General features: G+C 39.7%; 1 protein-coding gene across 3 annotated transcripts in view; it reads left to right on the top strand.

The window, feature by feature from the left end:
* ap1g1 (adaptor related protein complex 1 subunit gamma 1) overlaps positions 1 to 25,243 on the top strand; it is a 50,532-nt gene that overhangs the window by 21,201 nt on the left and 4,088 nt on the right. For all 3 annotated transcript variants that reach the window (XM_061882184.1, XM_061882176.1, XM_061882193.1), the window contains 20 exons: positions 3,009 to 3,212; positions 7,326 to 7,450; positions 7,670 to 7,811; positions 9,413 to 9,509; positions 12,877 to 12,953; positions 14,673 to 14,768; positions 14,934 to 15,014; positions 15,401 to 15,499; positions 15,593 to 15,648; positions 15,978 to 16,091; positions 16,201 to 16,341; positions 18,258 to 18,312; positions 18,421 to 18,543; positions 18,617 to 18,706; positions 18,811 to 18,935; positions 19,835 to 19,939; positions 20,060 to 20,201; positions 20,278 to 20,404; positions 23,176 to 23,280; positions 23,350 to 23,510. In XM_061882184.1, coding sequence (XP_061738168.1) covers positions 3,012 to 3,212; positions 7,326 to 7,450; positions 7,670 to 7,811; positions 9,413 to 9,509; positions 12,877 to 12,953; positions 14,673 to 14,768; positions 14,934 to 15,014; positions 15,401 to 15,499; positions 15,593 to 15,648; positions 15,978 to 16,091; positions 16,201 to 16,341; positions 18,258 to 18,312; positions 18,421 to 18,543; positions 18,617 to 18,706; positions 18,811 to 18,935; positions 19,835 to 19,939; positions 20,060 to 20,201; positions 20,278 to 20,404; positions 23,176 to 23,280; positions 23,350 to 23,510 — 2,262 coding nt within the window. In that variant the 5' untranslated portion in view covers positions 3,009 to 3,011. The remainder of the gene's footprint in view (positions 1 to 3,008; positions 3,213 to 7,325; positions 7,451 to 7,669; positions 7,812 to 9,412; positions 9,510 to 12,876; positions 12,954 to 14,672; positions 14,769 to 14,933; positions 15,015 to 15,400; positions 15,500 to 15,592; positions 15,649 to 15,977; positions 16,092 to 16,200; positions 16,342 to 18,257; positions 18,313 to 18,420; positions 18,544 to 18,616; positions 18,707 to 18,810; positions 18,936 to 19,834; positions 19,940 to 20,059; positions 20,202 to 20,277; positions 20,405 to 23,175; positions 23,281 to 23,349; positions 23,511 to 25,243) is intronic.

Genomic DNA, 25,243 nt, shown 5'->3' on the forward strand with positions numbered 1-25,243 from the left:
TTGTTTGCAAATTTAAGCTAAAGAGCTGTATTTATATACAATATTGTATCATTTAAGATAATCAAAGCACTTTTACAGTGTTGCTTACTGTGTCAGTTATCTAGAGGTTAGCAGTTGCATTAATTACAAGGACAATGAGTATTGGATATTAAACGAATGGAAAAGAAGAATGTAGCCTTGTGCTGCAGTCAGGAGGATTTTTTTAATTAAAGCAGCTTTTGGCCTGTGGTGGTTTTACTGTTTATAACCGACACAGCAAGAGGCTGGAAGACCCATCCCCCCTTTTTTAAGACTTGGCCATTTCAACTAAGATTATATGAATGGCGTTGGTTCACACTTGCCTCTCTGCCCTCTCTTTTGAAATGTTTTTGCAACTTATTTTTAGAGTATATACAAACAAATAACCCTGCCTCATCTTGGTCGATTTAGGTAAACTTGCATGTTGTACTCTGCCTAGTTGGCATATATCCTTATTTCACAAAAATTAAGCATGTGTGAGTAGCAACTACACCTGGTCACAGCACATAAACAAAATAAAGTACCGGCACTTACTGTTTCAGTGAGAAATATAAATACGCCAGCATTGATTGATTGATTGATTGATACTTTTATTAGTAGATTGCACAGTACAGTACATATTCCGTACAATTGACCACTAAATAGTAACACCCGAATAAGTCTTTCAACTTGTTTAAGTCGGGGTCCACGTTAATCATGAAGCATGAACACAGTGTTGCGACTAGGTGCCCCAACATGGTGCACATGGACTCGGTTCCACTCACTCTTAAGCCTGGTGTATAGTCTTGCTTCACGAAACTTGCGTAAATGTTTCCGTCTTTCCCTCTCGCCCTGCGTACGTTCTGCAAGTCTTGCGTTCACCTCCATAAAAATCCTAGTTTTGCATCCGTGGCAAAGCAGACAGCATAACTGTGATTGGTCAGCTTTTGAAGAGTAGGCACCCTGAGAACAGAGCAGACTTTGTTTGAAATGCAAAAATTACTTTATGAAATAAAGCAACAGTGATTAAACAATTGCATGGACACGGATATTGTGTACTTTATATTTTGAATCGTTGCATCCAGATAGTGTTTAAGTGTGACACTTTTATTGCCAAACATCAATAAGACATGTCCATACACATTAACACCAGCATGTCGTAATAATAGTTATCTAACAGTTTCGGTCATTTTTAATGACATAGCTTTCTCATGTCCCGAATGGCCGAATAGCGTTGCGAATAGTAATAGCGTCCTCTGCCGCGACTCGTTCAGGGGTTGCACTGTCCATCTTCCCCAACGTATTTTCGTCAATTAAAAGTGAACTAATTGTTCTGACTGATATTTACCTTATTAAAAAGAGTGATGAAAACTACATCGACACCTTGTCTACACTGGAACTAATCAGGTCAACAACAGCTTGCCATGAATTGATTAACGTGGACCCTGACTTAAACAAGTTGAAAAACTTATTCGGGTGTTACCATTTAGTGGTCAATTGTACGAAATATGTACTGAACTGTGCAATCTACTAATAAAAGTTTCAATCAATCGATCAAATCAATCAATCAATCAGCTGTGGTTTCTCCTTGAGGACACACTGTTTTGGAAGAACCCCCCACGGAAGAACTATAAATCAAACAAGACGCCGTTAGAGGGGACGCAAGTTGCATTACTCAAGAGTATATTCCAGTCATTAGAGGGAATATGTTGTATTTACTTGACGTCACGTCCTGCTCATTAAATATGTGAGACTCTTACAGTGGTGGGGCAGCGAGCATCTGTTCCTGGGCGGCACTGTGCTGTTCTTGAAGAAATATGCCCTATGTTTGTGGTGTCTTAGGCTGTTGGAACCGTTCAAAACTCGAAAAGGATAACAATTTCTTCAGAGTTCCTAGAGAGTTAATAAAGAAGGGCGAAAGAGTCCGGTAGAATCTTAAAAACAATTATCTTGACCCAGCCACACACACACAGCAGTTTTAGATCTCCAAGTTTTCATCTGTTTTGTTGTCTCGACATTGACGTCTGGCACACCAAATACTTTGACACGTCAGGGAACGTGGCAAACAGATAATCCTTTGTATCACTCGACAAAAACATTTTTTTGAAAAACGTACAGGGGTAGATTCCATTGTATAGTTAGATTTTTTTTGCTCGTTTCTGCTTATAGCTGTAAAATCTAGGCCTCCTGCGTTCTTAGATACTTCTCACACCGTTTGCTGCACCTGAGTAGCCATTTTGGTTTGGTGGACCACTACTTCATTTACCGTATTTTTGGGAGTATAAGTAGCTCCGGAGTATAAGTCCCACCTACCAAAAATGCATAATAAAGAAGGAAAAAAACATATATAAGTCGCATTTTGGGGGGAAATTTATTTGATAAAACCCAACACCAAGAATAGACATTTGAAATGCAATTTTAAATAAATAACGAATAGTGAACAACAGGCTAAATAAGTGTACGTTATATGACGCATAAATAACCAACTGAGAAGGTGCCTGGTATGTTAACGTAACATATTATGGTAAGAGTCATTCAAATAACTATAACATACAGAAAATGCTATACGTACACCAATCTGTCACTCTTAATTGCTAAATCCGATGAAATCTTATACGTCTAGTCCCTCACGTGAATGAGCTAAATAATATTATTTGATATTTTACGGTAATGTGTTGATAATTTCACACATAAGTCGCTCCTGAGAATAAGTCGCACCCCCGGCCAAACTATGCAAAAAACTGCGACTTATAGTCCGAAAAATACGGTACTTCTGTTCAAAAGTCAAGTGACCTAGGTTGATGACCATTGTTGTAGGCTGTCATGTTTTTTTACTTGAGGTCACCCACTAGATGAGTCAGAATCGAAAGCACATCTGCTTGTTACAGACAAGCCAACTAATCAATTTTTTCAGCCAATGATTGATCACAATTTGTTTTTCTACGTTTCTATTCCTTAGATCGTGTTTCAGTTTACTACTGTACTAACCTTTTCACTGTTTTGTGTTCCAGAGAATGCCAGCTCCGATCAGATTGCGGGAGCTGATCCGGACTATCCGGACAGCAAGGACTCAGGCAGAGGAGCGGGAAATGATCCAGAAAGAGTGTGCTGCTATTCGTTCATCTTTCAGAGAAGAAGACAATACATATCGTTGCAGAAATGTGGCAAAGCTTCTTTATATGCACATGTTGGGCTATCCGGCACACTTTGGGCAGGTAAGTTACCTAGTGTTGTATTGATCAGCAATATCACGTATTGTACTGTATTCATGCCAGGACCAAATAATTTTTTTCTCTCTGAAAACACAATTTTAGAATCAATCGTTTGGTAAAAACGGGGGTGGGTGGATGCTGACGTTCTCATGCAATTTGTAATGAAATATGCTATTAAAAAGTCCAAAACAATATGGATACATCGATACATCTTTGGGTTTGTTTTCATTATTAGTATCAACATTTTATTTTTTCATTACTTTTGCTCTGTTTTTCCATTTTTTTTTTTGTTTTATTTATTGATTTGTATTCAGCATTGTGCTACTGCCCATAAAACAACATTCCACAAATGACCCCTTGCCCACACTTTGACCACCACTGCTTAATCACCAGGAAGGCAAAGGGTTGCCAAACAAATGAATTTCTCTATGCTGTATCTTCTTTTCATCAATGGAAGCAGTAAAGGTTGGGTTCTAAGCCTCTGGAGTTTTTACGCACACCTTGCACGGTGGTGGTAATTCACACTTTCTGCGCTTGTGGAAGAAGATTTCCACTCCCGCTGACCCACCGAATACTTTACCTGTTGTAACTGTATATTGAATTTAACTAAAGAATAAATGCATGACAGTTACTAAATTAGTAACACATCCCTTGTACTATGTCTTATTCACTGGGATACCAGGTGCATATGAGATATGCTGGCAAGCAGAGTAAAGATGCATTCCACCTCGGTTCTGTTATAATTTGGTGTATAAGTGAGGGAGAACCTGTTTTTGATGGGGCAAATTTGTTTGTTGCCACAAATTAACGACTTTATATAGCAGGATTCTCTGGGCATTAAAAAGCATTACAACTAATTACGTGGCTTTTGCAAAAATTAAGACCTTAAATGGCATTAAAAATCAATAAGTACAATGGCCAGAGGCATTAAAAAATGTAATACAATTGTAGGACTGGGATGATAGTCAATACTTCAATCCATCAAACGATGAAAATTAACCTAATTACATTGCAGTCATCGATAAATCACAATGTCTGTGTGTTTCTTTTCCTTGTCTCTGACTTTCAATCGGGATACAAGAGGTCTTGTAACGGCCGAAAGCGTGTAAAGCATTACCTCCATAGCGGCCACTACGCTGGATGGCAAAATCAATTGGCTTTGCCATTCTTTGATTACTGTAGGCGTGTATTCCTTAACTCTGACACCATATCTTGTTAATGGGAAGCAGAGCTTGTTTCATGCACGCCTCATTTATTTCAGTCGTCTGTAGTTCAACTGCTAGTTTGGCTAATATTAGCAACTGTCCTGATGCAGGCACGTCACATGACATATGGTGGCGTAGGATGGACAACCAAGGCAATTGTCACTATAGACCACAACTCTTATTTTGTAACATTCCCACAGGAAAAGAATTAAGGAGGATTACCTCCAAATTCTTCAGGACAACCTAAAATCATCAGCCCGGAGGTTAGGTCTTGGGCGCAGTTGGGTGTTCCAAAGGGACAATGACCCCAAACACACGTCAAAAGTGGTAAAGGAATGGCTAGATCAGGCTAGAATAAGGTTTTAGAATGGCCTTGCCAAAATCTGGACAATGCTGAGTAAACAAGTCCATGTCAGAAAACCAACACATTTATCTGAACTGCACCAATTTTGTCAAGAGGAGTGATCAAAATTTCAACCAGAAGCTTGTGGATGGCTATCAAAAGCGCCTTATTGCAGTGAAACTTGCCTAGGGACATGTAACCAAATATTAACATTGCTGTAAGTATACTTTTGACCTAGCAGATTTGGTCACATTTTCATTAGACCCATAATAAATCATAAAAGAACCAAACTTCATGAATGTTTTTTGTGACCAACAAGTGCTCCAATCACTCTTAACACAAAAAAATAAGAGTTGTAGAAATTATTTGAAACTCAAGACAGCCATGACATGATGTTCTTTACAAGTGTATGTTAACTTTTGATCGCGACTGTATCTCATACACACACACACAAAACAAAGTTGACACTGGGATAGATCTTGCTTTGGTTTTTGTCTTAGACCAGGGATCTTGGGCTCTAAAAGGTTGGTGATCATTGATATTAAGGGCTTATTAGCATTTTTCCAAGTATTATTCCATGACATGTCTTTTTCTATAGTGTTTAAATCATACATTTCCGAACTCCATCATTTGAATTCTTAGTATGATGATTTAACCTTTTCAAAACCTTTTAACTACTTTTCTGAAATTGTCTCTTGATTAAAAACGTATCCTTCAGTTTGTGGGCGTTATAAAGTAAATCTTTAGAGGATATGCATTTTTACAGCATGCATTAAAGAGAATACATTAAAAATATTCCTCCTCATTATATTATATTGATCATCTTATACAGAATTGTATGTTTATTTTGAGGTTTTAAGTGCAGTTCTGTTTTTAATCATTTCCATTAAAAGTACAGTGTGATGATTGACAGGTGGAACATTTTCATTGGGTGTTGACTACAGCCAGTGCACAAAGTGAGAACACAGGATGCTTGGAATTCTACATCCTGTGACTGTGCGGATTTAAGCTTAAGTGGCTGGCTGGGTAACTTTTCAATACTTGGTTAAAGCCTGTCGATTGTAAACCCTCAGAGCCTTTTGAGCATTGCTGAATAGGCATCACTGCAGTGAAATCAAACATGCTATTAGCTAATCACAAGTCAGCGATTAAATGCAGGTAGCAGTTAACTATGCCAAAAATTTTTTAGGGATAACCATCAAAGCCACTTCTGCTGTGGCCAACACAACTGTCAGCTGCTGCAACCACCAATGAAATATAAATTAAAATTAAATTCTCAAGTGAAACAGTCTTGTGAGGCAATTCTAATTCACTAGATAGTAACAGTTGATGTAAACTTTTATAACAATTTAAGATTATTGTCAAATGCTTACAATTGTGTTTTTTTTTACAAGCAATTGAGAACTTTTGACTATATTATAACCACATGCGGTAAGACATGGGTATACATTGTTTTTAAGTGGCTTTAAAAAACATTGAAGTATATTTTCGGATACCTTTAGAAACTGTTACGAATAAATAAATTTATTGAACAACCCTAATCTCTGTGTGTGTGTGTGTGTGTGTGTGTGTGTGTGTGTGTGTGTGTGTGTGTGTGTGTGAATGTGTGTGAATGTATGTGTATATATATATATATATATATATATACACATACTAGGGCTGTAACGGTATGTGTATTTGTATTGAACCGTTTCGGTACGGGGGTTCAATTTGGAGGTGTATCGAACGAGTTCCCACACGGACATATTAGGTAGCGCACTGCACGCTGTGTAAACAATGCAGATCGAGCAATGACCGGGCTAGGACAACATGTAAAAGCCAGAGCTGGAAGACCCTCCTGCCTCGTTAAGATCTCCCGTTTGGGAACACTTTGGCTGCGTGATACAACAATGGAGGATGGAGGCTTCGGCAACATTTTTCAGCAGCAGTAGGTTTTCGCTTCTGCCAACACGTCAAACATGCTAACTCTGAAGCGTCACCACCGCATTCAAGCAGCCTCTCCTCGGCGAGTCAGGCAGGGCTGAAGCAATAACAAATGTTTTTATAGCAACCAAGTTAGCCAGGCTGGGGGGGGAGTGTTGATGAACGTGGACCCCGACTTAAACAAGTTGAAAAACTTACTGGGGTGTTTGCATTCAGTGGTCAATTGTCTGGAATATATATAAAAAAAAAATGTACTGTACTGTGCAATCTACTAATAAGTCTCAATCAAAAAAAGCACTTGATATGTAGAAAGGTTTTCTTAAGAAACCATTCAGAGCCTTATCTTATTGAGTTTTTATTTTATTTATGTTGACCACATTAAACTTGGCAATGGACCCTGTGTGTATATGTATCTTATGCCATTGTTTACAAATTTGGTAAATAACCCCAAAAATTAATATTTTGTTGTTTTCTTACTGTACCGAAAATTAACCGAACCGTGACCTCTAAACCGAGGTACGTACCAAACCAAAATTTTTGCGTACCGTTAACACCCCTAATATATACATATATATATATATATATATATACACACATATACACACACATACATTTACTAATCTATTTTGTACAATTGTTTTTCAGCTTGAGTGCCTGAAGTTGATTGCATCGCAGAAGTTTACTGACAAGCGAATAGGTTATTTAGGAGCTATGCTGCTGTTGGACGAGAGGCAGGACGTCCACCTATTAATGACGAATTGCATTAAAAAGTAAGTTTCCGCATTAGCCACAATGTTTGTTTTTGTTGTTTCTAAGCTTCAATGTGTCTACATTCCTCTTACTAAACTTGTATGACCTCTATTGCCTGTTTTTTTCCAATCTTGCCTGAATATTTTAATTTGTCATTTGTTTATTTAAATCAAACCTTCATATGTTATCCAATGATGCACACGGTCTTTAAACTATTAATAATCTCTGATGTCCCACAGTGACTTGAATCACAGCACACAATATGTCCAGGGACTTGCTCTGTGCACTTTGGGCTGCATGGGCTCCTCAGAAATGTGCCGTGACCTGGCGGGGGAGGTTGAGAAGTTACTAAAAACATCCAACTCTTACTTGAGGAAAAAGGTAGGCCCTAATTAAATATGTTCGGTTATTAAGACACGTAGCTACAGAAACAATTCCACAATACATCTTTTATTGTTGTATGTTTCAAAGAGTCTCACACGCATAACAAAAACATGGCTAATGTGGGCAAATGTAAGAAGTTTGTTTCCAAGAAAGGAGTAGTGTCAGTGGTTTGGAACTGGTTTGCAGCAACAGATGAGGAACAAATGGCAAGTGTGTTTAAACCCATTGTAACAAAATAGTAGCACAACAAACTTATTCCAGCATCTCAAACAAAATTGTTGAGTAGGAGAAATGCAACTCTTTACAAGGCAAACAAGGGCGCTACAAAGTTTACTGCGGTGGAATCACTTGCGCAAGATACCATGTATGATAAGAAAGGAGCATGATGGAAAGCGATCACTGAAGCAGTCCCTCTGCACATCACTGAAGATGTAGTGCTCAATTGTTAAGTTTGGAGTAATCCACTTGATAAAACTATAGTCCCCCCTCTTTGTCTATTTACTTGCATTCAAGACGTAAATTATGCCTCCCAGAGGACACTTTTTTAGTTATTTGAAAATCATTCTGTACAATGTACAATTCATATCTGTACAAAAAAAAATACTTTATAAAAATGTAGAATGTTGATAAGCATAAGATGGACTGTTTGCTATGCCATCTAGCACTGTAATTTGTGGCATTGTCTTTTTTCAAACTAATAATTTCTGATCGAATAAAAGCAAAAGTTAATTTGAAGGATATTTCATATACATACCTTAGTTTTGTTAAAAAGTAGGAACAATTAAAACAATTGAGTTTGTTATTAATTGCCACATATCCCACTGTAAATTAAAACCATAAGTTAAATATGTTTGAAAGTAACTGTTTGCAACTCTTTTGCAACTGAAAGCTTTTGAAAGCACCCCCAGGGGTGTTACCTTTTTGAAAAGTTGGAAACCTCATTTCCCACGTTTTTCCTTTTTTGGGCACATAAACAACACTCAACATAACACGCACATTAGTTATGTTTGTTGTCAGCTAATGACAGTGATATGTCAAACTTTAGCTACTAACGTTAGCTAGCAATGAATGTACTGTATAGCCTTTTGTAACATGACTGCAAATTGTTAGTGTGCACGGCGTTTGCAGTTGTTCCTCGCTACATCACACTTCAAAGTTTGCTTCTTCACTCTATTGCAGATAATTTTTTTAAAGCATATTCTTTCCATTTTTTGAGCCTAAATTAAGCATAGAAATATTAATGCAACACTGATTGGCTCAGGCTTACGCAGCATTACTGTAATGGATTATTTTATTGGAGTGTAAAATTCCGTGGGTGTTATTTAATGTCCAGCAGACTCTCAAAAATGTAAACACATTTAGAAGATTGTAAATCAATTTTAAAAATATTTAAATTATATTCAAACAAGTCTACATTACAGAAATGTATTCACCATCATCAGGCCCACAGCCAATTAACACCAATAAACAAGGGATTATTTTCCATGTGTACGAGTATCACTAACCTGTTTTCTTGTATATCTACAAAAAAACAAACTGGTTTGAAAAATATAATTTACAGTCACTTGTCTTATATCTCAATATTTGTTTGTTGCCAGGCGGCGTTGTGTGCAGTTCATGTCATCAGAAAGGTTCCAGAACTCATGGAAATGTTCCTTCCAGCCACAAAAAACCTGCTGAGTGAGAAAAACCATGGTTAGTGTAAACGGTTCGTCAGGATCCTCTGCCTGCCTGCCTGCCTGTCCTTCACTGCAGCACTCATCCTTTTCCACTCACTGCAATTTGCAATGTTTTTTTTAATGTGTGTCCTCCACAAATGAGAGTGAGAGGCATGGTTTAGCTCAAAGCTCTCGGGAAGCAACAAAAAAAAACTTCTGACACCTATGAGACTTTGACAGACACCCCACACACACACACACACACACACACACACACACACACACACACACACACACACACACACACACTTTTCTTTGCGGGGATTATGAGACATTCTTCACCGAAATGGTAATATTTGAAAATCCCAGCACTCTGCACCCAAATGACAGCAGACCTTGCATGGTAAGTGATGTTTTATTACACTCTTTCTTCAGTGATGAACAAGACTTCGAGGTACTGGAACTCCTCAGCTTGGTGCAAGATCTTTTCCCCAACCTGGAAATGGCACTCCACCCTTTGCCGGGCGAGAACCATGGACTCGAACTTGGAGTTGATTCTCATCCCAGTCGCTTCACACTCTGCACCGACGCGATCCAGTGAGAGCTGAAGATTCTGGCTAGATGAAGCCATCAGGACTACATCATCTGCAAAAGGCAGAGACCCAATGCTGCAGTCACCAAACCAGATCTCCTCAGCGCCCTGACTCCGCCTAGAAATTCTGTCCATTAAAGTTATAAACAGAATTGGTGACAAAGAGCAGCCGTGGCGGATTTCAACCCTCACTGAAAACAGGTCCGACTTACTGGCGGTAATGCGGACCAAGCTCTGAGACCTATCATACAGGAAGCGGACCGTTCAATACCCCATACTCTGAGCACTCCCTACAGGACTTCCCAAGGGACACGGTCGAATGCCTTTTCCAAGTCCAGAAAGTACATGTAGACTGGTTGGGCAAACTTCCATGAAGCCTCAAAGACCCTACCGAGAATATAGAGCTTGTCCACAATTCCACGACCAGAACGAAAACCACACTGCCACTCCTGAACCTGAGGTTTGACTATCTGGCGTAGCCTCCTCTCCAGTACACGTGAATAGACCTTACCGGGAAGGCTGAGAATTGTGATTCCACAATAGTTGGAACACACACTCCGGTTCCCCTTCTTAAAGTGAGGAACCACCATCCCAGTCTGCCAATCCAGAAGCATCGCCCCCGATGTCCACACAATGTAACAGAGTCTTGTCAACAAAGACAGCCCCACAGCATCCAAAGCCTTAAGAAACTCCGGACGCATCTCATCCACCCTAGGGCGTTGCCACCGAGGTGCTTTTTAACCACCTCGGCAACCTGAGCCCCAGAAATATGTGAGCCCTCCACAGATTCCCCAGGCACTGCTTCCCCATTGGAAGACATGTATGTGTGTTTGTGATGGTCTTCGAAATATTCCTTCCACAGATCTACAACATCCTGAGTCGAGGTCAGCAGCACACTGTTCCCACCATACATGGTGTTGAAAGTGCACTGCTTCCCCTTCATGAGGTGGCGGATGGAGGTCCAGAGTCTCTTCGAAGCTGTTCGGAAGTCTTTTTCTTCCCGTTTTCAAGTTTTTGCCTCTGCGACCGCCAAAGCCGCACACCGCTTGACCTGTTGGTACCCAACCGTTGCCTATGGAGTCCCATGAGTCAAAATGAACCAGTAGGACTCTTTCTTCAACTTGACGGCATCCCTGGGTTCTGGAATTACCGCCACGACAGGCACCAACCACCTTGCAGCCACATCTCCGACCGGCCGCCTCAACAATAGAGGTACAGACATTGGTCCACTCGGACTCAATGTCCAGCGCCTCCCGCGTGACATGTTCAAAGTTCTTCCCAAGGTAGGAATTGAAACTGTCTCTAAGAGGAAACTTTGCCAGACGGTCCCAGCAGACCCCCACAATGCGTTTAGGCCTGCCACGTCTGTCCGGCATCCTCCGCCACCATTTGGAACCAACTCCCACCAGGTGGTGATTAGTAGAAAACTCCGCCCCTCTCTTCACCCGAGTGTCCAAAACATAAGACCGCAAATGCGATGACACAACTACAAATTTGAGAATTGAACTACGGCCTGCGCTGTCCAGGTGCAAAGTGCACATATGGACATCTTTATGTCTGAACATGGTGTTCGTTATTAACAAATCTGTGACGAACACAAAAGTCCAATAACAAAACACCACTTGGGTTCAGATCCGGGTGACCATACCTCCCAATCACGCCTTGCCAGGTTTCACTGTTGTTGCCAATGTGAGCATTTAAGTCACCCAGTAGAACAAGGGAATCACACGGGGAGCACTCTCCAGTACTCCCTCCAGGGTATCCAAAAAGGGCGGGTACTCTGAGTTGTCGTTTGGTGCATAAGCCTATTCAGTGGTTTAGTGGTTAGAGTGTCCGCCCTGAGATCAGTAGGTTGTGAGTTCAAACCCCGGCTGAGTCATACCAAAGACAAAAAGAAAATTGGACCCATTACCTCCCTGCTTGGCACTCCGCAACAAGGGTTGGAATTGGGGGTTAAATCACCAGAAATGATTCCCGGGTGCGGCACCACTGCTCCACTCACCTCCCAGGGGGTGGAACAAGGGGATGGGTCAAACCCAGTGGACAAATTTCACCACACTTAGTGTGTGTGTGACAATCATTGGTACTTTAACTTAAAAAGCACCAACATTCAGGACCCGTCCCACAACTCAAAGGCGGACGGAAGCTACCCTCTCGTCTACTGGGTTAAACTCTAACGTACAGTCTTTACCCCAGGGGGGTCAACAAGAATTGCAACGCCAGAGTGGGAGAGAGTCCAGCACCTCTTGAGAGGACTGATTCCAGAGCCTTTGCTGTGCATCAAAGCGAGTCCGACTATATCTCGCCAAAACTTCTCCACCTCGCGCACCAGCTCAGGCCCCCTCCCCCCATAAGGTGACGTTCCACGTTCCAAGAGCTAGCTTCTGTAGCAGAGGTTTGGACCACCAAGGGCCCTGCCTTCGGCTTCCGCCCTGCTCACACTGCACCCAACAACTTTGCACCCTCCTATAAGGGGTGAGCCCATTGGAGAAGGGACCCATGTTGCCTCTTCGGGCTGTGCCATCGGAGCAGAGCCAGACAACATAGCTTGAAGGATCATTGAGACATGCAAACCCCTCTACCACAATAAGGTGGCAGCTCATAAAGGAGATCTGTCATCCTGTCTTTCATAATGATTTTGAACGATCCAAAAAGTGCAGTTCCCCATTAAACTCTACTTCAACTGGCCATCGTGTGTTTTGTTACTCTCCTTATAGTGCTGCATTAAAAATCCCCAACCAAACAACTTATGGTTATTTTATTCCTTTGCCTCTTTTCAGCTTAATGACCTTTACTTGGTTTACCCCCCCAGGTGTTCTCCATACATCTGTTGTCCTCCTCACTGAGATGTGTGAGAGAAGTCCTGACATGCTGTCTCACTTCAGAAAGGTACAAACCAACTTCTTTTTTTTAGCTGTAACACAATTACTTATCATGAGTGTATGTTTTTCCTCATGAAGAGTGTGCCAAACAAAGTTAGTGTAATACTACTGCTGCATGTGATTTTAAGATGGCATGCTAGTATTTCAGTCCACTGCTATTTTACATAGACATTAATTTGGTATTGTGACTACCTCTGGTAATGGCAGTATTTGCCTGCATTTGCATTTTAGCAACGTTAGCTCATGTCATACCTAGGGTGTTATACTTGAGGCTTTTCTGGTGTTCACATTTTCATTGCTCGGTTTGAGATTAAATCGGGCACTCAGGAGTTGGTTAATGGCAAAGCTCAGCACGGTTGAAACATTCACATCCAGCTAATTTTAGGTAATGTGCAGGATAAAAATATATGTGAAAATAGTGGGAAAATGGATGTCTGCACACTGGATTAACAGCTTCCAGACTGTTTGCACTGTGCAGGCCATTAAAGCACAGAGAAACATTAATATTGTGTGCCTATGCCAATTTCTTCACAATCTACTTAGAAAAGATAGCTCACTTTGGCCAAATGGCTTTCTGGCCCATATGTCAGACTGTAAGAAAATGCTGAACTTGTTTGTGTTTTATCTACCTTTGCTGTATTTTCCTCTTGTATTGTATATTCCACTGGTTGCTTTTCAATCTTGATGCAGCACAAGCCATGCCTGAAGCGCCCACCCCTCATGTTCATGATCTACTTATTTTAAGCTCTCTGAAAGTGAATGATTTTCCACTCCCTAACATCTACCTCATATTTTTTCTGTCATTTGTCTTTGTTACAATACCTGCATTGTGTTAGAATGAGAAGGTAAGAGCGCATTCTGATCTCATAGTTGGTGCATGCTGTCATTAGTAATCACTCCTCACAGTCACCAAATATGTGTTGTATAATTCATGGTGCTTTTTTCTTTAAAGCAATTATTTGAATTTGTACAGTGATCATTACAATGTCTGTCAATAATACAGAATTTGAAGGATTAATTTGTCAGCTGCACTTCTCATAATTATTTTGAGTCTTGATTTTCCAAATATGTAATTAATCTGATCCCTATTGAGTGGGTCTGTGTTCACATATTTGCCACAGGTGTTGTCACCAGGGACTGATGGTTTTCACAATGTGCCAATTTAATTGATTTGTCAAGGTAACAGTCATAGGAATGTAATGGTGGAGAAATGTTTTTTGAGCAGATAAGAAGAAAGGAAACACAATTTGAATATAATTTTAGAGATGTTTTGTTTGGGAACACAATGTAATTTTCAGACATGTTCTTTTTGATTGCATCGCACACAATTGCTGTTGTGATCAACAAACATCAGTTTGACCACAAACACAAAATGTTAAATTTAATTTCAAAGAGTGTACCTATTTAGGAATCACCTGAGCCATATAATTAATGATCTTGTAGTTTCTAACATAATTTATTCTTATAACATTTATTTTCACTAAATGCTCATAGTAGTGATCCTGTTGGCTAATTATAGTTAGCTGCACTTGAGTTATTTTAATTTCACATATTTATCTGTAGTTTGATTACCAATGTTTTACTATGATAATTATTTCTAACCAACTTATAACCTTTTCATTTTGCTTTGCTCTTAATAATGACAGTCATGAGATGTTTGCAATGAAAGCAGTATATTGTGACACCTCATTTTTGCTGTCTGTTTTGCTCTTGGTCTTTTTTGTAGCTGGTTCCACAATTGGTGAGAATCCTGAAGAACCTCATCATGTCTGGATACTCTCCTGAGCATGATGTGTCAGGCATAAGTGATCCTTTCTTGCAGGTAAATCTCATTCTACGGAGTGCCAAATGTAGTAATGTTGTAAGTTTGAATGGCTGCAATGACAGTTCAGAACTTGAATCATGTCCACAGCAAGAAATTCACTTGTGGTATTAATGACAGAATATTCATTTCATATAAATTGACCAACTTGTTTACCGTTCTCAGGTGCGGATATTGAGACTACTGAGGATTTTAGGCAGAAGTGATGATGACTCCAGTGAAGCAATGAATGATATTCTTGCACAGGTTAGAAACATTATTGATTCACATTGTTCATTACTGTGCATTCAATCTTTTGCATATTGAAGTTGTTATATACTGTTTTATACCACAAATTGTTGTAGCTAGAGAACAACACAAATATATGCATTACAAAGTTTAGCTCACATTAAAAGAAATGCTGTATGATGATAAAGAGTGATCCATCGTCTGAAAAACTGTTGATACTTTTATCTGACTGCATTCCTTCATTTATCACATTCGATGTAATTTCCATTTGAATTGTTTTTTTTTAATTCTGTACACCTAAAAGGAAAGGTTGAAAACATTTGCTTTAAAAATACCTACTTATATGTGACATATCTTATTTTACCCAATTGTACAACTGACAACTGGAATATTTTTACATGCAGGTTGCAACGAACACAGAAACAAGTAAAAATGTTGGAAATGCAATCCTGTACGAGACAGTATTGACGATCATGGACATCAAGTCCGAAAGTGGACTGAGGGTGAGCTCATTGAATATAAATTTTGTCAAAAGAAACAAAAAATGTATTGATTTTCTACTATCAAACTGATAAAACCGTTGAATTATTTTACAGGTTCTGGCTATTAACATATTGGGTCGATTCCTCCTTAACAATGACAAAAATATAAGGTAATCCTCTCTTTGTCTTTTATTAGGCATAGTGTAAATCGTTTGATTTTGCCTAATAGCCATTTGTGCATAAGTACCGTAAATTATGTAATTCTTGTTAATTATGTAATTCCTCTATACCAAAGCAGCTTAATTAGTGGAATTTGAGCTTAGCTTAACATATTTTCAAAAGATAGTGGTATTTTTCCATTGCTACAAAGTTGAATATTTGTTGAACTTCTGCTACAGCTAAAGCTTTTCATCAAGTGAATACATTTTTTTACGTTTAGTCTAATCAAGAGGATTTTATAAACATTGACTCTTCATCCTTTTGAAACTCACCATTGCAGATATGTGGCATTGACTTCCCTACTAAAGACGGTACAGACAGACCACAATGCAGTGCAGAGGCATCGAAGTACCATTGTGGATTGTTTAAAAGACCTTGATGTGTCCATCAAGAGGTGAGTGGAGGGTGATTTCCAGTGATTGGGCTTAGTGGGCGTTCATGAAAGAATATTTTATCTAACCGCTTTGTTTTTGTTCTTGATCTACTTCTCGTTACTACTGCAGACGTGCAATGGAGCTAAGCTTTGCCCTGGTGAATGGCAACAACATTAGAGGCATGATGAAAGAGCTTCTCTACTTCCTAGACTCTTGCGACCCAGAATTCAAAGCGGACTGTGCGTCAGGAGTCTTTCTAGCAGCAGAAAAGTACGACTTAAACCTTTCCTAGCACATTACAACTGTCCTGAGAAGCCAACATGTACTATGATTAGGGATACAATGATTCAAAATTTTGACAGCATGATTATGATAGTATTATAATCATAAGTTTCACAAATATTATGCATTGATTAGTTTCACACCAAAAAAATGTATAAATTCCCAGACAGTCCATACGGATTTTGATGGAAATAACTGTGATCAAATAACAGTACAACACTATTATTAAAAACAAAAAGTAATATTAATAATTGTATTATTAATAGAAAACTACTGTTAACTTTTTTGATCCCACTGGGGAAGAATGTTACTCAAACAAAAATGTATTTGTGTCATCCATGCCCATTTATTTATTTTTAATATTTATGCTTTTAACTGGAATGCGCATAATTATATCGCATACTTGTGCTGTTATTTTACAATTTTATGTTAGTGTTTTATATTAGTTTAACTAGGGTTTATTCAACACAGACGGAAGAAGCAATCTCTAACGTTAAATGGTCCCTGAGTGAAGCCCTTGACAGGTGTACCTGTTGCTGTTTGTTTGCACAGAACTGACTCAAAAATAAGCTACTGATTGTAAGAGACGTCTCTGTATTTACTCCAGTTCTTCATAAAGTAACTTGCCACTAACAAAATTTAACCAAATTATTATATTTTGCCTTTAATTTGGTGTTTAAAGCTGCTCCAAATTGAACGTATCAAACCCTTTAGCCGCAACTTTCTTTTGGCAAGTTTTGCAAGTGGGGGAGCCATCATTTTTAATTACTCCCTTTTTAATGCAAAACCAACTTTTCTTACCTATTGGTACCTGTTGTTGTGTATTTGTGATCTGCATAAGTCCTAAAAATTTTAAATCAAATCTTGAAAGGCAATGCAGAGATATTTATTAAAATAATCTTGCCTTCCTTTCTACTTCCAACAAAGAGCTGTTTGGAACATGCACAATTGTTGATGTCACAAATTGGGAAAACTGTCAGCGGGTTACCCATATTTGGTATAAATGTACCCTGATTGCCTTGCCCGCTTTCGCAATTGTAGTCTGCGCAATAGTCAATAAGCTCCTTCTTTTTTGCTATCGTCTTGTTGTGGTGCAGACTGGGTTGTACATCAACATGCATCCTCTGCATTTGCCATTTCTAATATAAAGTAGTGTATAGTTGTAACTTATATCTGTCTGTAGACACGCTAGGGAAGGGCTAAAAACTACAACAAAGGGGGCGGGAAGAAGACTCTGTCGAAGTGGAGGTAGTAAATAAGACTGCCTGCAAAACGGCACATCCTGAAGAGCCAGTCAGAAATTCGCTCAAACGGTCTATAAAACATAATCCTTGCAAATTCTGACCAAAGATCTACCATTACACGTTATATAGATCACAAGGAAGTGTTTTGAATGTAGAAAAAATATATAATTATATGACCCCTTTAAGGGTACTTTTAAGTATCCGAAATGTTCTCACATTTTAGTTTCTTTTTCGGGTGGCAGCAGTTCACTGCTTTGTCCTGTTGTAATTTTTAAACTAACTTTGCTCTTGTTCTGTGCAGGTTGTGCCGAAAAATAACGTACCAGCATAATGTCAGTTTATAGCGAGCATTTAAATAATTAAGACGTTTTTAATCACAGCTAGCAGAAAAAAGTTAATCATTGCATCCCTATGGCTTACTGTCCCATAAGTTTATAATACAAATAGACTAAATCAAAGTAATACCTGACAAAATATATATCACAGGGGGTTGTTTACCTTGAAAGAAATGCTGTGTGATGATAAAAAGAGTGATCCATCGTCTGAACGACTGTTGATGCTTAATATTTATCTGACAGCATCAATCTCTTTGTTGTATTATATGAATATCTTGTCCATCAAGCCTTTCCTGACTGTATCACTTTCTGCTTTATGTAACAGGTATGCTCCTTCGAAAAGATGGCACATAGACACCATAATGAGAGTTCTGACAACAGTACGTATAACTGCATATCACCCTAGTAGGCTAACATTAATTTCCCTTTATATTAGTACTGAAGACCTGCTATATTTTAATCATTTTATTCTGTGCTCAACTTTGCAGGCAGGCAGCTACGTGCGCGATGATTCTGTTCCTAACCTTATTCAGCTCATCACCAACAGTGTTGAAATGCACGCATACACTGTACAGAGACTTTATAAAGCCCTTCTAGATGACATTTCACAGGTGCTAAGAGAGACTAATATATCCTCTAGCAATACGGTGCACCATTTAAAGTTTCCTGTTTTTGTCTATGTAGCAACCTCTTGTACAAGTGGCATCCTGGTGCATAGGGGAGTATGGAGACCTGCTGGTGTCTGGACAGTGTGAAGAAGAGGAACCTATTCAGGTACATGCTGACGCACCACTAATTACAAACACGTCTTACATTGTGAGGAAAAAGTATTTTTAATCATGAGATGATACACTTAACTCTCGCTCTTTTTAAAAAAGGTGACTGAAGATGAGGTTCTGGATGTCTTGGAAGGCCTTCTAGTATCTAATCTGTCGACTCCTGTGACTCGGGGCTATTCACTTACTGCCATCATGAAGTTGTCAACTCGTTTCAGTGGTGTCAAGTGAGTAATTGGATTACATATGCGGTCCTCTCCAAGGTTTCTCATAGTTATTGTCACTGTCACCGATGTCCCACTGGGGTGAGTTTTCCTTGCCCTTATGTGGGCTCTACCGAGGATGCCGTTGTGGTTTGTGCTGTGGTTTGTGCAGCCCTTTGAGACACTACTGATTTAGGGCTATATATATAAACATTGATTGATTGATTGATCATCCGGTGTTTTGTTTCACAATATTATGCAAAACTAACTTTTTTCACCTATTGGTACCTGCTGATGTGTATCTGGGATCTGCAAAAGTCCTGAAAATTTGCACGTGTCCGCCGTTGTAGTCTGCATCGACACCGTAGTCAATAAGATCCTTTTTTTTCTCCATGCACTTGTTGTGGTGCATTCATCGTAAGCTGTTCTAATTTGTAACAAAACGTAGCATAGAGTTCTATCTTGAATCTGTCTGTAAACTAGCTGTGGAAGCGCTAAAAACTGCCGGTACAACGAAGATGACAGGGAGAAGACGCTGGAGCCACGTAAATGAGACCCGGCCACAAAATGTCGCATACTGAAAAGATGGTCAGAAAGGAACTTCATAACATTCTTGAGAGCATAATTTATGCAACATTTAGACCAAAGAACCACCATTACATGTTATGTAGACCACAAGGAAGTGTTTTGAATATAGAAAAAAAATCATAGAATGACCTCTTTTAGTGCACCTTATAATCGGGCACGTCTTTTGTATGTATATAGATAGACCTGAATAGATCCACTCATTGGCAGTGTGCCTTATAATCTGGTGCACTCTATGGTCTGAACAATATGGTACTGAATTAGTTTTGCTTGTATTTGTGAACCAATTTGGGAAACGTGCCAATTTAACATGCTAACATTGAAATATTTTCTCCTAGCCGAATCAAGAAGGTGGTGTCAATATACGGCAGTAGCATTGACGTGGAGCTGCAACAGAGAGCTGTAGAGTACAACGCACTTTTCAAGAAATATGACCACATGAGGTAAAATAAATGAACACCCAACACAACCAAACAAATAAAATGGACCATTTAGAAGAATTGAAAAGTCTTTTTCGAGTGGTCCGGTAGGGTTCATCCTCCATTACTTGCATCTCTTCTCAGGCCTGCTCTTCTCGAAAGAATGCCCATCATGGAAAAAACTGCCACAAATGGCCCTACAGAGATTGTGCAAACTAATGGGGAGACGGAACCCTCTGTTGGTGAGCCAAAACATCCACTCCTTGTCAGTCAGCCAACTAACCAGGTGAGGGGAAATTTCACCTCCATGAAATATTAATTTTATCATCATAACTGTTACTCACTTGGCACTTATCTCGCAGGCAAATGATTTATTAGACCTCCTTGGCGGTAATGATGTGGTGCCTGTAATCCAGACGACCGTGTCGCCCAAGCTGGCTTCAGCTGGGGGGGAGCTCCTGGACTTGCTTGGTGACATCTCATTAAGTGGTAGGATGCTCCAAATTTCACATTTTTCTAAACTTATAAAAAAAAACGCATTCCCATAATTTCCAGGCTATTAAGCACACCTAATTATAGGCTGCACCCACCCCTTTATTTTCTACAAATACTGTATTGGTCGCGCAAGTCTATAAGCCGCCAGTGTACACATTCAACATTTAATATTTACACATGCACTTGTGTTTATTCACATACAAAGACTGACTTTAACATGGAATTCAGTAGCCTACTTGAGTGCGATTTTCATCCTTCGCCTCTTACTGCGTGTTGGAACCGCTAAAGTCGTCGTCTTTTGTGTACGGTGGTCTGTTAGTGATCGTGGATATCCATTTTAGGGGTTTTTCTTTTTTTGAACAATCTTTTTCAGTTTTGGGGTGCGTCATGTGCATTTCATAAGTTACATCGAGGGTAAATTCTTAACGCAGTTAATGGCTGAGTGATTGATGTAACATAAACAAATTCTTTGGTCCATCCTGACCCGCTCAGCAATTTCATTGATCTGTTATTTTGAGGTTGAATTTATTGACATGTGAAGCTTGTGAAAAAAGTTTTTTTCAACCAACCTGGAAGTGATGACACGCTCTGGCTGGCAGGCATAAAACAGCTCGACAGGAAAGCTGTGTGCACATTTAAGTTTAAGTGAAAAGAGGGGAAACAGTGTTAATGGTGTTCCTAATGTAATAGCCTTGATGGCAGGGAAGTCGTGCAAGGGAATGAAAGTCAAGTGTGGGTAAGTGTGCATGTGCCGTCTACTATTCAGGGATGGGTGTGCTTCGTCACACCAGAAAAAATCCACAAATTGCTTATGTACCAGAATGTACAGAATGTTGATCCGACATGAGGTTATATATTTGCTGGGGCTTGTCTGTTAGTTAGCAACATAACATAAAAAGGTTGGCAGGTTTTGATGAAACTTTCGGAAAATGTAAGATATTGGATAAGGAACAAGTGCTTACATTTTGAGGGTGATCCGGATCATCCATCCATCCATTTCTACCACTTGTCCCTTTTTGGGGTAGCGGGGGGCGCTGGTGCCTATCTCAGCTACAATCGGGCAGAAGGCGGCGTACACCACGGACAAGTCCCCACCTCATCTCAGGGCTATGATTCAGATCAATGTTTGTATTTAGGATTTTTTTTTAAAAAAGATTGTTTACTATTGAGAAGTGGGGCCTGGCAGAGGTTATTTTCTAGTTCAATTTTAAAGTAATTTCTGCATATATCATTTTTTGTTTTTTAAAGACATTGTTTTTATTAATATACACACATCACCACTCACATGCGTGGAGTTTTGTTTTTATTAATATACACACATCACCACTCACATGCGTGGAGTTTTTTTTTTTTTGTGCTTGTTAAGGGATTTGTCCATATACTTTTTTCTTCTCACTCAATTCTTATTGGGGGCGGACCCATTCTGGAGTGGAAAAAAAAACTCCATAGCAAAGCACATGTACAATTTAGGACATACAACTCGAGACTTGCAACGAGGAGTTAGGGGGCGGGCATCTGGCCCGTAGCTGCCAGCCACGAAGCTGCATCGTGTTCCATCATACCACGTGAGGTGAAGCGTCCAAGGTGGGGTTTGGGGGCGGGCGCCTGCGTGTGTGCGCCTGCGTGCGTGTGCCTGCTTGCGTGCGCGCGCGCGAGCGTGCATGCGTGTGTGTGTGTGTCGTTTATTTTTTGTGGTTGCGTGTGGTTCCCAGGTGCATGTCCAAAGACATGCACCTGGGGATAGGTTGATTGGCAACACTAAATTGGCCCCAGTGTGTGAATGTGGGTGTGAATGTTGTCTGTCTATCTGTGTTGGCCCTGCGATGAGGTGGCGACTTGTCCAGGGTGTACGCCGCCTTCCGCCCGATTGTAGCTGAGATAGGCGCCAGCGGCCCCCGCGACCCCAAAAGGGAATAAGCGGTAGAAAAAGGATGGATGGATAGATGGTTTTGCACCATTTCTTCCCCGATTTGTGGGGATCTTTCAAACGCGATAACGCAGCCAGTCAGTCCATTAAAAGGTGTGTTGTTCATGAAAGACAGGGACTGAGTTTGTTGCATGTTCGCTGCACTATCCTCTGGGAGAGTCACCTTGCCATGTCACTTGCAGCCAGAGAAAACTATCTAGTTTGTGTTTGGGCGAGCGAAAATAAATGTAACATTTTCACTCTATTTATGCTCCTCAAATTCATCATCCTTCACCATCAGAGCAGCCAGGGTCTCCAAGATGTTTTCACATTTGCAATATAGTCCAAAATCGCAAAAAGCAGAGTACCCAAAGTTTTTGCTATCATCCTCTAATTATTTGTGGAATCTTTAGTGTACTTTGAACGACTGCCAGCATCTTCCAATTTTTTGATTCATTAGAGTAACACTTACTCCAATCGGCAGATGTCATGTTGTCATGATTCCGAATAGGTAGATGTCTTCAACGTTCTCGACTGAAAGGGTCACCATGCACGCGAGTGTCCTCTTCCCCCAGGAGTCTGTCGTGTGTCCAACAACAACCGTTCTGTCAGGACAGACCGGTTCCCCCAAACCTAAGATCTTGTCAATTTTTTTGAGAGTTCAGTTGGTTAATTCCATTGAATTTTAGAGATTTTAGAGAGCAGTGCAAAAAGAGACAACAAAGTTAAACAAGACAAAACAAAGAAGCAAGTAGGAGAGGGTAAAGGGAGTGTCCTGTCCGCCTCTTGATGAGTGACAGTGAGAAATGTACTTTATGGAATGTCCACATTCTCTCAAACCCTGACCTTCCCTCCCAAGGTGCTCCAGCCCCTGCTCCTACTCCCTCTGCACCTGCCTCCCAACCCCCTTTTCTCCTGGATGGCCTCTCCTCACAGCCCCTCTTTAATGACATTGCAGCTGCAGGTAAGAATCCTCTTTGTCCCCTCTTAACTTCTGCACTGTATTGTTATTTACAGTCATCTCTTCCTGTAGGTATTCCTCCTATGACGGCCTACAACAAGAATGGTCTCAAAATAGATTTCACGTTCGAGAGGGCAAACCCCAACCCTAACGTTGCGGTCATCACCATCCATGCTTCCAACTCTACAGAGGCAGACATGACAGAGTTTGTTTTTCAGGCTGCAGTACCAAAGGTAATTGGCACTCACACACAACTGTCAGAGGCCAATCCTAAGAAAAAACACAATTACTTAAAAGGGCTGTTTGCACCTTAAACCAAACCAATCCCTCAAGGGTGCTAACTTCCCAATGTGTTTTAAGCATTATGTACGTAACAAGCGCACTAGGAATGCGCGATATAAATTAAATATTTTCGGGCGTCAATATAGGTTTTAAAACTATCCTTATTTTGTTCAATTTGAAAGCGACAAGGAAACACATCCTCAAGGCAAATTGGCCTCCTTGCCAGTGACTAATTACCCTACAGAGTGCAGCAAAGTCACTTTTAAGTCAGCGATCTTTGCATACATGGCGGAAAATAGTCATTTTCATATAAGTGATCGACGAGGAATAGCTAAACATGCTACACTACTTACTGTAAGAGGATATATGTTAACGCAAGCTAGAGAGAGCTCTAGCTTGCGTTAACATATGTGGGTGAGTTGATACAAATATCGACACTAGTGATACCAATTAAATTATCAGCATAGGTAGATTCTACAATGGTTAGTGTTATTTTGTATTATTAAAAACATTTTGTTTTTATTTACAAACTCGGGAAATAAGTCCCTGGAAACACGGGGGCTTTAAGAGCAGAAACCAATAGATTTAAATAACAGCCAGTAGCAGTAAATTTAAATATTGAATTGATATTGTTATCTTGTGTTTTCGTCTAATTATAATTGTGATCAAAAATGTAATCATTTAATTATCTTGAAAATTTAAAGGATCAGCATTGGTATGACCAATACTGCCCCTGTAAATACTTGGTATTGGATCGATACCTAGATTTCTAGTATCACCCAAAACTAATGTAAAGTATCCAAACTACAGAAGAAGTGCTTATTACATTTCAACAGAAGTACAACAGAAAGTAACCTGATATTAACAGTAAATTTGCAAGTAGATTAATAATAGTTTGACAAAATAATACAACTGGAAGCCTTACGTCGGCCTCATAGTTAGCACATGGGCCACACATTAAGGAAACAGGAGAAATCTGGTTTAAATCTGTGTGGAGTTTGCATGTTCTCCTTGTGCGTGCACCGGTTTTCTCTGGGTACTGCAGCTTCCTCCTACATTCCAAAAATATGCATGTTTGGTTATTTGAAAAGTCTCTAAATTTGTCAATAGGTATGAATGTGAGTGTGAATGGCGAGTCTTGGGTGTACCAGCCTCTCGTCTGAAGTCAGCTGGCATAGGCTCCAGCTTACCCGCAACCATATTAAGGATAAGCAGTATAAAAAAATGTATGGATGGAAATGACACGTTGCCACGTACGCCAGGAGCCAAATGAGGAGCCTTTGTAATATGTTTTGAAAAGCTTCTATTTCATTGATATATTTCATTATCAGGAGCAAGAGGCTGCTACAATATAGAGTTTAGGCCATAGCACCTATCCCTCATGATCACTCATTAGCTGTGTGTTGTTGACTAACAATTGTACATTATACCACAGGGCTGCCGATAGTGATTGTTTTAGTAATTAAGTAATCTATTGATTAATTTGTTGGAGTAATCGAATAAGCCCAACTTTCCTCTTTGAAACCAAGTCAACAAAATGGCACCTATGATGATTTTAATATACATTTAAAAACACTTCCCTGTGCTCCAAATAATATGTATTGGATGTGCTTTGGTGTAAATTTTACTCCACAATGGCTTTTATAACCTACTTTCTATGTATGTTTACGAGATATTTGTTTGT

The sequence above is a fragment of the Nerophis ophidion genome, linkage group LG02, assembly GCF_033978795.1.
Source record: "Nerophis ophidion isolate RoL-2023_Sa linkage group LG02, RoL_Noph_v1.0, whole genome shotgun sequence".
NCBI lineage: Eukaryota > Metazoa > Chordata > Actinopteri > Syngnathiformes > Syngnathidae > Nerophis > Nerophis ophidion.